The sequence below is a fragment of the Dendrobates tinctorius genome, unplaced genomic scaffold, assembly GCF_039654945.1.
Source record: "Dendrobates tinctorius isolate UK_male_01 unplaced genomic scaffold, ASM3965494v1 ptg000143l, whole genome shotgun sequence".
NCBI classification, from domain to species: domain Eukaryota; kingdom Metazoa; phylum Chordata; class Amphibia; order Anura; family Dendrobatidae; genus Dendrobates; species Dendrobates tinctorius.
The window spans coordinates 14,814,993-14,831,023 of NW_027361810.1; the positions used below are offsets into that span (position 1 = coordinate 14,814,993).

Consider the following 16,031-nt stretch of genomic DNA (forward strand, 5'->3'; position numbering starts at 1 on the left):
GTTAATGGTTTGGGGACTCAATACAGTTTTGTTGTGTCCCTTCTGGAAGTATAGTCATTCTGCTTAACAATATTAACATAGAATGGAGAGAACATGCCTTATAGATGCCACATAGGCAGAAGAGGGGCTGCCATGAACCCACAAAAAAAGAAAAATCTCATTTTGATTTCTAATGTCTCATAGTTATCAATCTACTTGCAATGCTCTCACCTTCAGGCTCTGGCTGGAGGCAGGGGTGAGGGCCATTTTCAGGATCTGGGAATCCATTGCACTCAATGAGTTGCCTGTAATACTTGGTTGACTCTTTCGGGGTGCGCGTCAGTTTGGGATCTGTATAATTGGTGTAATACAAGCCGAACCGTTCTGCGTATCCTGCCGCCCACTCGAAATTATCCATAAGGCACCAAGCTGTGTAACCGCGGAGATCCACGCCGTCGTACTTGGCGGCTGTTTAGAAATAACCATGATCTTAGGTTTAATTGGAATGTACCAATCTTCGATTCAAACATCAGTTCCATCAATGACAAACAGCGTGACTACATGGCGAATCTGCATCAAATCTGCTGCAAAATCTTTAGGTTTATTCAAATTTTTGGTAACTTATTGTAGAAATTAAAGTAACCCTGCACCTAAAAAGTCCAGAGCCGCTATTGTCAATCGGGGAAAGAAAATCCCTACAGACCACAATTCTCCTAATCTGCAGATAGGATATTTTGAATTTATGCTATTGCATTGTGTACACAGCTGCTATGCTACTTATGTTGCTCTCCTCCCTTTTTCTATTATCTGTAAGTTATAATGAGGATGCACAGAACAGATACATCTCACAAAATTACAATATCATCGAAAAGTTAATTTATTTCAGTTCGTCAATACAAAAAGTGAATGTCTTATATTCTATTGAGTCATTACACACAGAGTGATCTATTTCACGTGTTTATTTCTGTTAATGTTGATGATTATGGCTTACAGCCAATGAAAACCCAAAAGTCATTATCTCAGTAAATTAGAATAATTTATAACACCAGCTTGAAAAATGATTTTAAAATCTGAAATGCTGTCCTATTGAAATGTACGTTCACTAAATGCACTCAATACTTGGTCGAGGCTCCATTTGGCATCAATTCCTGCATCAATGCAGCGTGGCATGGAGGCGATCAGCCTGTGGCACTGCTGAGGGGTTATGGAAGCCCAGGTTGCTTTGATAGCAGCCTTCAGCTCGTCTGCATTGTTGGGTCTGGTGTCTCATCTTCCTCTTGACAATACCCCATAAATTCTCTATGGGATTAAGGTCAGGTGTGTTTGCTGACAATCAAGCCCAGTGATACTGTTGTTTTTACACCAGGTATTGGTACTTTTGGCAGTGTGGAAAGGGGCCAAGTCCTGCTGGAGAATGACATTTCCATCTCCAATAAACTTGTCGGCAGAGGGAAGCATGAAGTGCTCTAAAATTTCCTGGTAGATGGCTGCGCTGACTTTGGTCTTGATACAACACAGTGGACCTACACCAGCAGATGACATGGCTCCCCAAACCATTACTGACTGTGGAAACTTCACACTGGGTCTTGGAAATCAAGGTCATAGAGTCTGGAGGAAGAGTGGAGAGACCACAATCCAAGCTGCTGGAGGTCTAGTGTGAAGTCTCCACCATCAGTGATGGTTTGGGGAGCCATGTCATCTGCTGGTGTAGGTCCACTGTGTTCTATCAAGACCAAAGTCAGCACAGCCGTCTACCAGGACATTTTAGGGCTCTTCATGCTTCCTTCTGCCGACAAGCTTTTTGGAGATGGAAATGTCATTCTCCAGCAGGACTTGGCACCTGTCCACACTGCCAAAAATACCAATACCTGGTTTAAAAACAACAGTATCACTGTGCTTGATTGGCAGCAAACTCACCAGACCTTAACCCCATAGAGAATCTATGGAGTATTGTCAAGGGGAAGATGAGAGACACCAGACCCAATAATGCAGACGAGCTGAAGGCTGCTATCAAAGCAACCTGGGCTTCCATAACCCCTCAGCAGTGCCACAGGCTGATCGCCTCCATGCCACACCGCATTGATGCAGTAAATGATGCAAAAGAAGCCCGACCAAGTATTGTGGGCATTTACTGAACATACATTGCAGTAGGACAACATTTCAGATTTTAAAATCAATTTTCAAGCTGGTGTTATACAGTATTCTAATATACTGAAATAATGACTATTGGGTTTTCATTGGCTGTAAGCCATAATCATCGACATTAACAGAAATAAACACGTGAAATAGATCACTCTGTGTGCAATGACTCTATACTGTATGAGTTTCATGTTTTGTATTGAAGAACTGAAATAAATTAACTTTTTGATGATATTCTAATGTTGTGATATGTACCAGTAGTAATAAATGACCCCAGGGTTTATATGTAGTCTATACCCTCATACCCTGGAGGCCCATAAGTCTGAATAGGAGCTGTGTACACAAGAGTTGGCTGTTTTGTGTGTTCTGGAAATTGTAATTTTACAACAGCTCAAGAGCCACAGGTTGGAGACCAATGATCCAGACCATTCACGCGCTATTTCTACCAACTCCGTCATCATACCAACACTGATGAGAATATTTCTGGTGCGGACACCTTTTTTCTTACCCTTTAAAGCCTCGTTGACATAGTGCTTGTAGTAATGTTCCCTCCACTCGTCGTTCAGATTCGTCCCCCGCTCAGAAATCCCATTCTCCGTCACATATATAGGAGGATTGTTAAATTCCTCTTTTATAAAGTTCAGTATCCTCCGGAAGCCAAAAGGAGTCACTTTTAGCCAAATGGATCCTGATCCGAGCCAGCTTCGGTCAGTCATTGATGCTACACCCCTGGATTGAGTTGATGATTCTGTTAGTTTTTACATGCCTAGTTTTAAAAAAGCAATCGTCTATGCCCGGTGCTAAACGGAGATGGCCGTTCAGCAATCCTGGCTGCCTGCAATTAACTTACACAATGAACTCTGCAATAAAACAGTATGCAGTGAGCTCCCCCTAGTGGTAGCTGTATTAATAAAACAGTATGCAGTGAGATCCCCCTAGTGGTGGCTGCAATAATAAAACAGTATGCAGTGAGATCGCCCTAGTGGTGGCTGCAATAATAAAACAGTATGCAGTGAGATCCCCCTAGTGGTGGCTGCAATAATAAAACAGTATGCAGTGAGCTCTCCCTAGGGGTGGCTGCAATATTAAAATGGTATGTATTGAGTTCCCACTAGTAGTGGCTGTGATAACTTTATGCAGTGAGCTCTCCCTAGGAGTGGCTGTGATAATAAAACAGTATGCAGTGAGCTCGCACTAGTGGTGGCTGCAATAATAAAACCGTACGAAGTGAGCTCCCTCTAGTGGTGGCTGTGATAATAAAACAATATGTAGTGAGCTCCCACTAGGGAAGGCTGCAATAATAAAATGATATGAAATGAACTCCCACTAGTTGTGGCTGTCATACTAAAATGATATGAAGTTAGCTCCCCCTAAGGGAGTGCCTGCGAAAATAAAACAGAATGAACTGAGCTCCAACTAGTGGTGGTCATGATAATAAAACAGTATGCAGTGAGCTCCCCCTAGTGGTGGCAGAATAAATCTATGCAGTGAGCTCTCCCTAGGGTTGGCTGTGATAATAAAACAGTATGCAGTGAGCTCGCACTAGTGGTGGCTGCAATAATAAAACCGTACGAAGTGAGCTCCCTCTAGTGGTGGCTGTGATAATAAAACAATATGTAGTGAGCTCCCACTAGGGAAGGCTGCAATAATAAAATGATATGAAATGAACTCCCACTAGTTGTGGCTGTCATACTAAAATGATATGAAGTTAGCTCCCCCTAAGGGAGTGCCTGCGAAAATAAAACAGAATGAACTGAGCTCCAACTAGTGGTGGTCATGATAATAAAACAGTATGCAGTGAGCTCCCCCTAGTGGTGGCAGAATAAATCTATGCAGTGAGCTCTCCCTAGGGTTGGCTGTGATAATAAAACAGTATGCAGTGAGCTCCCCCTGGTGACAGCTGCAAGAAGCAAGAATGTAATCATCCATCCGAATGTCTATGCAGGGGATTTGAAGCTCAGGATCAGAACTATTGAGCTCTCATTTGTATAAAGACATTTTTTTTTGCTCAGGATATTAAATTGTTTACCAGCAACATGTGATAATCCTGAAGAGGACAGCGCTTGTTTTGCCCTAAAGCTCATGTTTTGTAACGTGCATTTGGCACTCCACAGACATGGACATATTGCGTAATAGCCAGGAAGCCCCATCCTCTGTATAAAGATGGAAAGTGCCTGCTCGGCCTGCTTTCCAGCATTGATAAAAAGTAAAACAGAAATATTGAAATCTCAAATCCTGCGAAGTTTTCGGCAAGATCATTATTTAAATTAAACAATGAAGACTTGTGACCACCAGGTGGCAGAATACACCTGTTCTATTGCCTATACAGTGTAGTGTTAGTGATTGATTGATCTGGAGTTCCCACTAGCGGGGTGTCAGAGTAGGTGTCTGTCCTTTACTCTTGTAAACGAAGTCTGATCTGCGGTCAGCAAGGTACAGAGAAGGAGAAGCTGAGCAGAACGATATATCACGATGCAGGAAAAGATCCAGTGGAATCTGTATTTTATTCATTGAAAACCCTATTGTTTGTATACAGAGGAGTCCTGTGGGCGGTCCATCTAGTGATTGACAGCTATCTCTGCATGCAGTCATACAGGGGAGGCGGGCCAATCACTAGTAAAACCGCCCACTGGACTCCTCCATACAAACAATTGGGATTTCAGTTAATAAATTACAAGCTTTACTGAAACTTTTTTCACAAAAATATATATCAATCTGATCGGCTCCCCCTGCTTTACAACATCCTGCCTGTAAATCAGATACCATTTTCAACATGATGGGTTCTCTAACATTTGAGAAGGAGTTGTGTAGTAGCAGCCAACCCATAACAGCAAATGATACCTTTATGAAATTTAGATTTTTATTTTTTTTACAATTGCGTCAGATCCTGCAATTTCTCTTCACACAGGCTACAGCTAGAGATAAATGTCAAAATTCTGTCTACCTGCAGCCACCACTAGGGGGAGCTAACTAGAGAGAAATAGTTACTGCTCCCATTAAACTCCATACAAACCTGTATGCACCAAGTTCCCATCTACTGGCAGCATTATTAACAAATGCAGAGGCCAAGGTGACTTTACTATGTACTTCCATCATTACCATCCTGGATCTGCTGCGCAGTTCCCTTTAAGATCATGCATTTAACTTGTCAGTTCTTACCTGTCTGCATCATAAGACACTACAGACGGACCAAATTGGAGGGGCGACGCCAAGATTGTGGTATAGTGATTGAAGCCAAAATAGTCATATGTGCCTTTAATCCTTTTTTTCTCCTCTTCTGTGAATTCCGGAAGTCTGTAGAGGTTTATATATGTTTGTAAATTCCCCAAACCATAAATCACATGGACGTGCGTGTGGTTTCTACTGTAATAAATACTGTTGTCTCATTCGCACGGACAGGACAAGGGAGAGCGGTAAGAGGAGAGGCGGAGGGCTGGCGATATTTGTGAATGATAGATGGTGTGACTCTAGGCATATCGTAGTCAAAGAGCAAACATGCTGTAAGGACATTGAGCTATTAGCTGTGGGCATGAGACCTTTTTATTTACCAAGGGAACTATCGCATGTAATCATGATAGCTGCATATGTCCCCCCTTCTGCGAAAGCTGATGCCGCCACTGAGGTCCTACAATCCACAGTGAGCATGATGCAGTCCCTTCACCCCCAAGCACTCCTTCTGGTTTCGGGAGACTTCAATCATGTGTCTCCAGCATCCATACTACCCGGTTGCACACAGTATGTTACCTGCCTCACTAGAGACAACAAAATATTGGACTTGTTCTTTTCCAATGTGAGAGGGGCATATGCCTCGTCAGCCCTACCGCCTCTTGGAAGATCGGATCACAACCTAGTGCACCTCCAACCCGTGTACAAGCCACTTGTACAGAGAGAACCTGCTGTCACTCGCACAGTGAGGATATGGACTGAGGAGAGTGATGATGCTCTGAGAGACTGCTTTGAAACAACCACTTGGGATGTGCTGCAAGATTCCTATGGTGATGACATGGATGGTCTCACACACTGTATAACGGACTACATTAATTTCTGTGTAGACAACACACGGTACCCACAAAAGTAGTGAGGTGCTTCTCTAACAATATACCATGGATCAGCCCCGGAATAAAGGCTCTTCTCAAAGAGAAGAAGTTGGCCTTCAGATCAGGTGACAAGGGCAGGCTGAGAGAGGTGCAGAAAGATCTGAAGAATCTAATCAGGCAGGGAAAGGCTAATTGTAAGAGAAAGATTGAACTGAAATTGTCACAGAAAAGGATTCATGAAGTCTGGGAGGGTCTAAAGTCTATATCTGGGCATAGACAGACTGTCTCCAGGAAGGTTGTAGATAAAGAGGGGCTTAATGAACTTAATCTATTCTTTAACAGATTTAATCACACACTGGCTGCTCCTGCCCCTGCATACCATTCACACCTCTCTGCTACAATAACCTCACCCCCTGCTGCAACTTGTCAACTGAACCAGGGTCTGTTCTTCACAAGTACCCAGGTTGCAAAAGAACTGGATAAGATCAAAGTTTTGAAGGCTGCAGGTCCTGACGGCATCAGTGCAAGGCTAATCAGAACCTGCGGGCACCAGCTGAGTGAGATCATTACATATCTGTTCAATATGAGCCTGAGAATAGGTATAGTACCACAACTGTGGAAATTATCATGTGTGGTACCAGTTCCGAAGAAACCTTATCCGAAAGACCTTAATGACTATAGACCTGTAGCATTGACATCACACCTGATGAAGGTACTAGAGAGATTGGTTCTCACAAGTCTCCGTCCTCTAGTGAGCTCGGATATGGACCCTCTCCAGTTTGCCTACAGGCTGGGCATTGGTGTGGATGATGCCATTATCCACCTTCTAGATAGGACTCTCTCTCACCTGGAGAAACCTGGGAACACTGTGAGAATAATGTTCTTCGATTTCTCTAGTGCTTTTAATACCATACAGCCAGGTCTACTGAGAGACAAGGGCCTACTGGGCCTTGTTGTTGTGGACCTCCAACTCTCCACCTGGATCCTTAACTACCTCACGAACCAACCTCAGTTTATAAAGGTTCGGGACAGTGTGTCAGACACGGTGTTCTGCAATACAGGGGCACCTCAAGGTACATTTCTTGCCCCTTTTCTCTTCACACTGTACACTGCAGATTTTAAGTGCAACTCATCTAGCTGCTACTTGCAGAAGTATTCTGATGACTGCAATAGTAGGCCTCATCACAGGAGGAGATGAAAGAGAGTACAGAGATACTAACCAAGCTTTTGTGGAGTGGTGCCAGAGGAGCCACCTTAGGATTAATTCCGGGAAGACCAAGGAATTGGTGGTGGACTTTCGCAAGGGAAAAAATCCACCAGTAGTGGTGAACATTCAGGGAAATGACATTGAGATAGTTGACACCTATACGTACCTTGGTGTGATCCTCAATAATAAGCTTGACTGGGCCCATCACTTGGATGCAGTGTACAGGAAGGGCCACAGTAGGCTTTATCTGCTCAGAAGGCTGAGAGCCTTCGGAGTTAGGGGGGCACTCCTTGCATCCTTCTTCAACTCTGTTGTGGCATCAGTCATCTTCTTTGGTGTGGCGTGCTGGGGTAGTGGCATATCAACCAGGGACAGGAATAGGCTGGACAAACTGATTAGAAGGGCCAGCTCTGTCCTGGGATGCCCCCTTGATCCAGTTCAGGAAGTAGGCGACAGGAGGATACTGGCCAAGGTGAGCTACATGGTGCAGAATGATTCCCATCCCATGCATGAGCCCGTGACAAAGATGTGCAGTACTGTCAGTGACCGGCTACTTCATCCTAAATGTGAGAGGGAGCGCTATCGAAAGTCCTTCCTTCCTGCTGCAGTTAGGCTGTATAACCAGCACTGTCCAAAACGGAGAACGACCCAAACAGTGAACTGATGGATCCAAAGTTGTGATAGTCCGGTTATATCTTTTTTTTTTCGTATATGTACCTACCTACTGTCAATGTAATGCCTTTATGCATCTGTATCTGTACTTGTTCCTGCCTTGCTGCTGTAATGCTCTGAATTTCCCCATGGTGGGACGATTAAAGGATTATCTTAATAACCCGTCCAATGCAGCGAAGGCCGAGTCGCTGTCCCCCCAGGGCCCATGGAAACCTGGGGGCCCATTGTGCATTTATATCAATACATAAGAGAAAATGTATCAACCTGCCCATTCAGCAGTTTATTTTTTTTTTTTTTTTCACTCTTACCGAGATTTTGCCAGCCCTTGTGCCAGGCTCCTCTCCAGGATTCTTGACTTCATGATCTCATTGTAATCTCCGTTGTTAAAAATTGGATGCGCAAACCATCCGCCGTAAAACTAGGCAGGAAAGCAAAAGAATGAAAATGAATGTAGAAACTTTACCTGTGAACATTACAAAGAGGTAAACAGCTGGACTTTATGTTTAAAAAAAAAAAAAAAAATCCGTTTTGTGTATGCAGCTCCTATGCAGACCTATGTATATCCAAGGTCATAGGCTATAAACAAAGCTGTGTAGTTTTATTTCACAGCTTCTTTTTTATCTACTCCCCTTTGACAGACTCTTTAAAAATGCTCTGGATCAAAATCGCCCAGATTTTATTTTAGATCCATGCAAATAATGAAATGGGTATTTTTAACTCTAGCTTAGATCTTATTTTGCATCTTTGGAATATACAGCATGTTAGTTTTTTTTTGTTTGTAATATTTTTTAGTTTGTTTTTTTATCGCAAAGTGGAAACCATCAGCATGTAGATAATGTGCTGCTGACAGATTCTCTCTTTATTATGATGGATTGTTTGAAGCTTTCTGACCATTTGGCACATGAAATCCTAAACTGATGTTCAACACCACAGAAACAACTACCTAAAATTGTCATATAGGCAATTATTACCTGCGCTGAGTATCATGCGTCAATAATCTGGACTTCATGGAGTATTAATACTCCAAACAAACTCATCCTTCAAAGCAAAACACTATTCTGCATTAATCAATTACTAAATAATACATATTAATTATAACAAATTGTAAACAGAAGCTACCCTGCTTGTTGATGGTTTCCAGAAACATTTTTTAAGATGAAGGTTAGTGTTTTCTTATGATATTTACATTGCATTAGGCGAACTAAAAGTGTGTGTGTGTGTATATATATAAATATATATATATATATATACATATATATATATATATACATACACAATACAGACCAAAAGTTTGGACACACCTTTTTATTCAAAGAGTTTTCTTTATTTTCATGACTATGAAAATTGTAGATTCACTCTGAAGGCATCAAAACTATGAATTAACACATGTGGAATTATATAATTAACAAAAAAGTGTGAAACAACTGAAAACATGTCTTATATGCTAGGTTCTTCAAAGTAGCCACCTTTTGCATTGATTAATGCTTTGCACACTCTTGGAATTCTCTTGATGAGCTTCAAGAGATAGTCACCGGAAATGGTCTTCCAACAGTCTTGAAGGAGTTCCCAGAGATGCTTAGCACTTGTTGGCCCTTTTGCCTTCACTCTGCGGTGCAGCTCACTCAAAACCATCTCGATTGGGTTCAGGTCTGGTGACTGTGGAGGCCAGGTCATCTGGCGTAGCACCCCATCACTCTCCTTCTTGGTCAAATAGCCCTTACACAGCCTGGAGGTGTGTTTGGGATCATTGTCCTGTTGAAAAATAAATGATGGTCCAACTAAACACAAACCGGATGGAAAAGCATGCCGCTGCAAGATGCTGTGGTAGCCATGCTGGTTCAGTATGCCTTCAATTTTGAATAAATCCCCAACAGTGTCACCAGCAAAGCCCCCCCACACCATCACACCTCCTCCTCCATGCTTCACGATGGGAACCAGGCATGTAGAGTCCATCCATTCACCTTTTCTGCGTCGCCCAAAGACATGTTGGTTGGAACCAAAGATCTCAAATTTGGACTCATCAGACCAAATCACAGATTTCCACTGGTCTAATGTCCATTCCATGTGTTCTTTAGCCCAAACAAGTCTCTTCTGCTTGTGGCCTGTCCTTAGCAGTGGTTTCCTAGCAGCTATTTCACCATGAAGGCCTGCTGCACAAAGTCTCCTCTTAACAGTTGTTGTAGAGATGTGTCTGCTGCTAGAACTCTGTGTGGCATTGACCTGGTCTCTAATCTGAGCTGCTGTTAACCTGCGATTTCTGAGGCTGGTGACTCGGATGAACTTATCCTCTGCAGCAGAGGTGACTCTTGGTCTTCCTTTCTAGGGGCGGTCCTCATGTGAGCCAGTTTCTTTGTAGAGCTTGATGGTTTTTGCCACTGCACTTGGGGACACTTTCAAAGTTTTCCCAATTTTTCGGACTGACTGACCTTCATTTCTTAAAGTAATGATAGCCACTTGTTTTTCTTACTTAGCTGCTTTTTTCTTGCCATTATACAAATTCTAACAGTCTATTCAGTAGGACTATCAGCTGTGTATCCACCAGACCTCTGCACAACACAACAGATGGTCCAAAACCCATTTATAAGGCAAGAAATCCCACTTATTAAACCTGACAGGGCACACCTGTGAAGTGAAAACCATTTCTGGTGACTACCTCTTGAAGCTCATCAAGAGAATGCCAAGAGTATGCAAAGAAGTAATCAAAGCAAAAGGTGGCTACTTTGAAGAACCTAGAATATAAGACATATTTTCAGTTGTTTCACACTTTTTTGTTAATTATATAATTCCACATGTGGTAATTCATTGTTTTGATGCCTTCAGAGTGAATCTACAATTTTCATAGTCATAAAAATAAAGAAAACTCTTTGATTGAGAAGGTGTGTCCAAACTTTTGGTCTGTACTGTATGTATATGTACCATCACATATCTCCGTGCTGCTTCAATATCTTCTTGTTTGTAGGGGTTTCTCGGTTCGGCCCAGTCAGAGTTAATGGTGATGGAAATGATTCCCCCTTGTTTTTCTCTGTAGGTGCTGTTGTAAAGGTGCCAGGCCTCAGCGTGGGCCTTAATGATATTATGTCCAGCTTCATAGGGGCCACGTCCAGGCCTGTTGGTAATTCCTTAAAGGGATTATACAGAAAATGAAATCGTAATTAATAAATGTTTTTATTTATATATATATATATATATATATATATATATATATATATATATATATATATATATATATATATATATATATATATTATATATATATATATATATATATACAGTGGGGAAAAAAAGTATTTAGTCAGTCAGCAATAGTGCAAGTTCCACCACTTAAAAAGATGAGAGGCGTCTGTAATTTACATCATAGGTAGACCTCAACTATGGGAGACAAACTGAGAAAAAAAAAATCCAGAAAATCACATTGTCTGTTTTTTTTTTCATTTTATTTGCATATTATGGTGGAAAATAAGTATTTGGTCAGAAACAAGCAATCAAGATTTCTGGCTCTCACAGACCTGTAACTTCTTCTTTAAGAGTCTCCTCTTTCCTCCACTCATTACCTGTAGTAATGGCACCTGTTTAAACTTGTTATCAGTATAAAAAGACACCTGTGCACACCCTCAAACAGTCTGACTCCAAACTCCACTATGGTGAAGACCAAAGAGCTGTCAAAGGACACCAGAAACAAAATTGTAGCCCTGCACCAAGCTGGGAAGACTGAATCTGCAATAGCTAACCAGCTTGGAGTGAAGAAATCAACTGTGGGAGCAATAATTAGAAAATGGAAGACATACAAGACCACTGATAATCTCCCTCGATCTGGTGCTCCACGCAAAATCCCACCCCGTGGGGTCAGAATGATCACAAGAACGGTGAGCAAAAATCCCAGAACCACGCGGGGGGACCTAGTGAATGAACTGCAGAGAGCTGGGACCAATGTAACAAGGCCTACCATAAGTAACACACTACGCCACCATGGACTCAGATCCTGCAGTGCCAGACGTGTCCCACTGCTTAAGCCTGTACATGTCCGGGCCCGTCTGAAGTTTGCTAGAGAGCATTTGGATGATCCAGAGGAGTTTTGGGAGAATGTCCTATGGTCTGATGAAACCAAACTGGAACTGTTTGGTAGAAACACAACTTGTCGTGTTTGGAGGAAAAAGAATACTGAGTTGCATCCATCAAACACCATACCTACTGTAAAGCATGGTGGTGGAAACATCATGCTATGGGGCTGTTTCTCTGCAAAGGGGCCAGGACGACTGATCCGGGTACATGAAAGAATGAATGGGGCCATGTATCGTGAGATTTTGAGTGCAAACCTCCTTCCATCAGCAAGGGCATTGAAGATGAAACGTGGCTGGGTCTTTCAACATGACAATGATCCAAAGCACACCGCCAGGGCAACGAAGGAGTGGCTTCGTAAGAAGCATTTCAAGGTCCTGGAGTGGCCTAGCCAGTCTCCAGATCTCAACCCTATAGAAAACCTTTGGAGGGAGTTGAAAGTCCGTGTTGCCAAGCGAAAAGCCAAAAACATCACTGCTCTAGAGGAGATCTGCATGGAGGAATGGGCCAACATACCAACAACAGTGTGTGGCAACCTTGTGAAGACTTACAGAAAACGTTTGACCTCTGTCATTGCCAACAAAGGATATATCACAAAGTATTGAGATGAAATTTTGTTTCTGACCAAATACTTATTTTCCACCATAATATGCAAATAAAAGGAAAAAAAAAACAGACAATGTGATTTTCTGGATTTTTTTTTCTCAGTTTGTCTCCCATAGTTGAGGTCTACCTATGATGTAAATTACAGACGCCTCTCATCTTTTTAAGTGGTGGAACTTGCACTATTGCTGACTGACTAAATACTTTTTTTCCCCACTGTATATAAGTAACTATGGTCATCTCTTTTATTCCAAACTTGTTAAAGTAAGGACGTGCTGGAACACCAAAGAGATCCCAGGGGGGTCTTGATCGACGTGTTTCGACTTAGAATGTCTTAGTCATGGTCTGACCACGAAACGCGTTGGTCAAGCTCTCCTGGGATCTCTTTGGTGTTCCAGCACGTCCTTGTTTTAACAAGTTTGGAATATATGTGAAGTTTTACTCCTCTATGCTGGAGAATATTTTTTTTTCTTTTCTGATTCAAGAAACGCCATGGACCAGGGCTGCTCCGAGCATGGATTTCTTCGCCCATCCAGTGCTAGACACATGGTGAGCTGACTATTTCCGCCTCTCTACATATGATTATCTCTGTCCCATTACTTGGTGTGCCATTAAACTCTTCCAGTATCCACAATACATGTACAGCACATGTCAGGTGCCTCCATAGAGAGCAGGCTCAGGAGCCGTGCCTGCACCGTACACGGCAGGAGCCTCCTGTTTTACCACTTACTTGTCGTTGACAGTGGTATTTAAATGACGTGATCCTTTTGGGGTATTGACTCAGGTGCCCATCAGCCTTTTTCTACTGCAATCTGTTCATGGCGCACCTACGGATTTCAGCGGTAGCCAAGTTGGCTACTAAAGTCGCCCTGTTGTACTTCTCTGAAGTCTGGGCTTATAGGGGGATTTATAAGTTCACTATACATTGTTGTGCTGAATTATTGCAGCATGCATTTCTGGCGATCAAATGATCGCAGGATTACATAACGGAGGAGAAATTAAAAAAAAGAAAATCTTAAAAATAAAAATAAAAGTTCAAATCACTTCTCAAATCCAATTCATAAATATATGGTACATTTTTTTAACCCTCATAGCAAATGCCATAAGGCCAAAAACAAAAACAAAAAAAATCTAAACGCCACATCTACCCCCTAAACATGGGAATAAAAAATTATCAAAGCGGTATATGTACCCCAAAATATTACCAAACAAAAAGAGAATGCGTCAACCAAAAAATAACCCCTCACCCACTGTTACATCTGAAAGATGAATAATGAAAAAAAAAAAGTTACCGGTGACAGAAAATGGCGACAACCAAATATATTTTACAAAATTTTGAATATTTTTTTTATCACTAAAATGTGTTTATATATACTGTGTAAAAAAATATACAAGTTCGCTATCACCGTAATCGTACTGACCCTGGAGAATCATGTTACCGGGTCATTTTTACTTCACATTGAACTCCATATAAACAAAATCCAAAAATCAATGGTTGAATTGGAATTTTTCCCCCATTTTTTCAGTAGATCAAATGGTAAAATTATTTATGCAATGTAAATCTACAGCTAATAAATAACAAAATAATAATATTACGGCTAATAATAAAAAAAAATAATTAAAAATATTATGGCTCCTGGAAGGGGAGGAAAAATTGGGAAAGGGTTAATGCAGCAATCATAATGATCTGAGGGACTTTCTACATCTCAGCAGCAAGAAATCATATTTCTTGCAGCGCCACCACAGTGGAAAAGAAGCATTACATGCACATTATTTCCACGTCTATTGAAATCAATGTGAGGTCTGCATAATGAATGGAGGCTAAGTGGTGGACGACCATAGGGTTCACACTGATTTTACCTGGAGCTGCCGAACCGTAACCGTAGCCCAAATTAGCCACGATGTACGGCTCATTGATAGTGATCCAGAACTTCACCCTATCCCCCAGTCTTTCGAAGAGAATGTTGGAGTACTCTTTAAACCTTGCCACGATTGTCTCATTTTCCCATCCTCCCACGTCCTGTAGGGTTTGAGGAAGATCCCAATGATAGATCGTCACCTACGGAAAAGAAAAAAGTAGGCCTCAATTATAAAAAAAAAAAAAAAAACCCCGAGCCCATAACAGAAGCCATTTGTGTTGCCAATAGCAACCAATCAGAGCGCAGCTCTCTTTTTACCAGACAGGTTTCACAAATGAACGCTGCATTGTGATTGGTTGCTATGGGCAACACAATAGCAGTATTGATAAATGAGGCCTGCTGTACATTATTACGCCTGAGGGCCTCATTTTTGTTTCACGTCCGCCTCAGTCCATACAGCGTCATAGCGACCCCTATTCTCTTAGATGCCAATTCAGATTAAGGAAAAGACTGTCGAATATATTATTGATAGTGTAGCCCCATTTATTGGCTCTGGTGGTTGAGGGGAAAGGAGAGAGACAAGAACTCAGAAAACTTATAAGGAAAATATAGAATTTGCCCCCCACCCCTCCTGGATCAGCATCTTGATTGACATGTAAAAAGGGGCTATAATGTGTCCATGTGCTATCTGTAAAAAATAAAAAACGGATATCACATGTACGTGAAACTCTGTGTGATTGGGGGGTTAGGGCAGCGTATTTTTGGTGTGTATATTGTCTGTGTGCCAAACGGACCCCACTTGAATGTAAAAAATGAATGTATGTAAAAAGATAGATATAGGGGTAAAAATCATACAGTATTTTTGGGGATGAAAAATGGCCAATTTTACATTTACTTAGAATCATAGAATCGTAGAGTTGAAAGGGACCTCCTGGGCCATCTGGTCCAACCCCCTGCTCAAAGCAGGATTCGCTAAATCATCCCAGTCAGATGTCTGTCCAGCCTCTGTTTGAAGACTTCCATTGAAGGAGAACTCACCACCTCTCGTGGCAGCCTGTTCCACTCATTGATCACTCTAACTTGTCTGAACATGGACTTAGAGAAAGTTATGAGGTAAGCTACTCCTCAGCGATCGGCTGCCATCACTGGTTACACCTACGGAAGTTCTCCTGCAATGGAGATTAATGTCCTAACCGCAGCATGGTTCGATCTTGGAGATGAAAATACCTCTTTATGGTTTCATCAAAAATTGTGCATGGTTTGCTGCATTGCACCGTCTGTTGCTGGCTGCAGAATGAGTTAACTGAGAATCCGTCAGTCGGTCCGTTATGATGACCTGATAGGATGTTTGTAACTTTTTTTATTCCTAGTTTCCTGAGCTCCTCTCAGCTGATTTATAACCTCAGACCACATCAAAGTCGAATGTGCAGGAAACAAAAGAGCCCGTAAAAGCCAAATGGTGCAAGCATTTTTAATGAA

At 41.9% G+C, this 16,031-nt stretch overlaps 1 protein-coding gene across 1 annotated transcript in view; it reads right to left on the reverse strand.

Moving 5' to 3' along the window:
* The window catches only part of LOC141049280 (lactase/phlorizin hydrolase-like), a 31,428-nt gene that overhangs the window by 1,613 nt on the left and 13,784 nt on the right, over nt 1–16,031 (reverse strand). Inside the window, exons 11-16 of the mRNA XM_073545554.1 lie at nt 14,554–14,752; nt 10,951–11,153; nt 8,343–8,452; nt 5,278–5,412; nt 2,627–2,847; nt 211–447 (exon numbers count right to left, since the gene is read on the reverse strand). Coding sequence (XP_073401655.1) covers nt 211–447; nt 2,627–2,847; nt 5,278–5,412; nt 8,343–8,452; nt 10,951–11,153; nt 14,554–14,752 — 1,105 coding nt within the window. The remainder of the gene's footprint in view (nt 1–210; nt 448–2,626; nt 2,848–5,277; nt 5,413–8,342; nt 8,453–10,950; nt 11,154–14,553; nt 14,753–16,031) is intronic.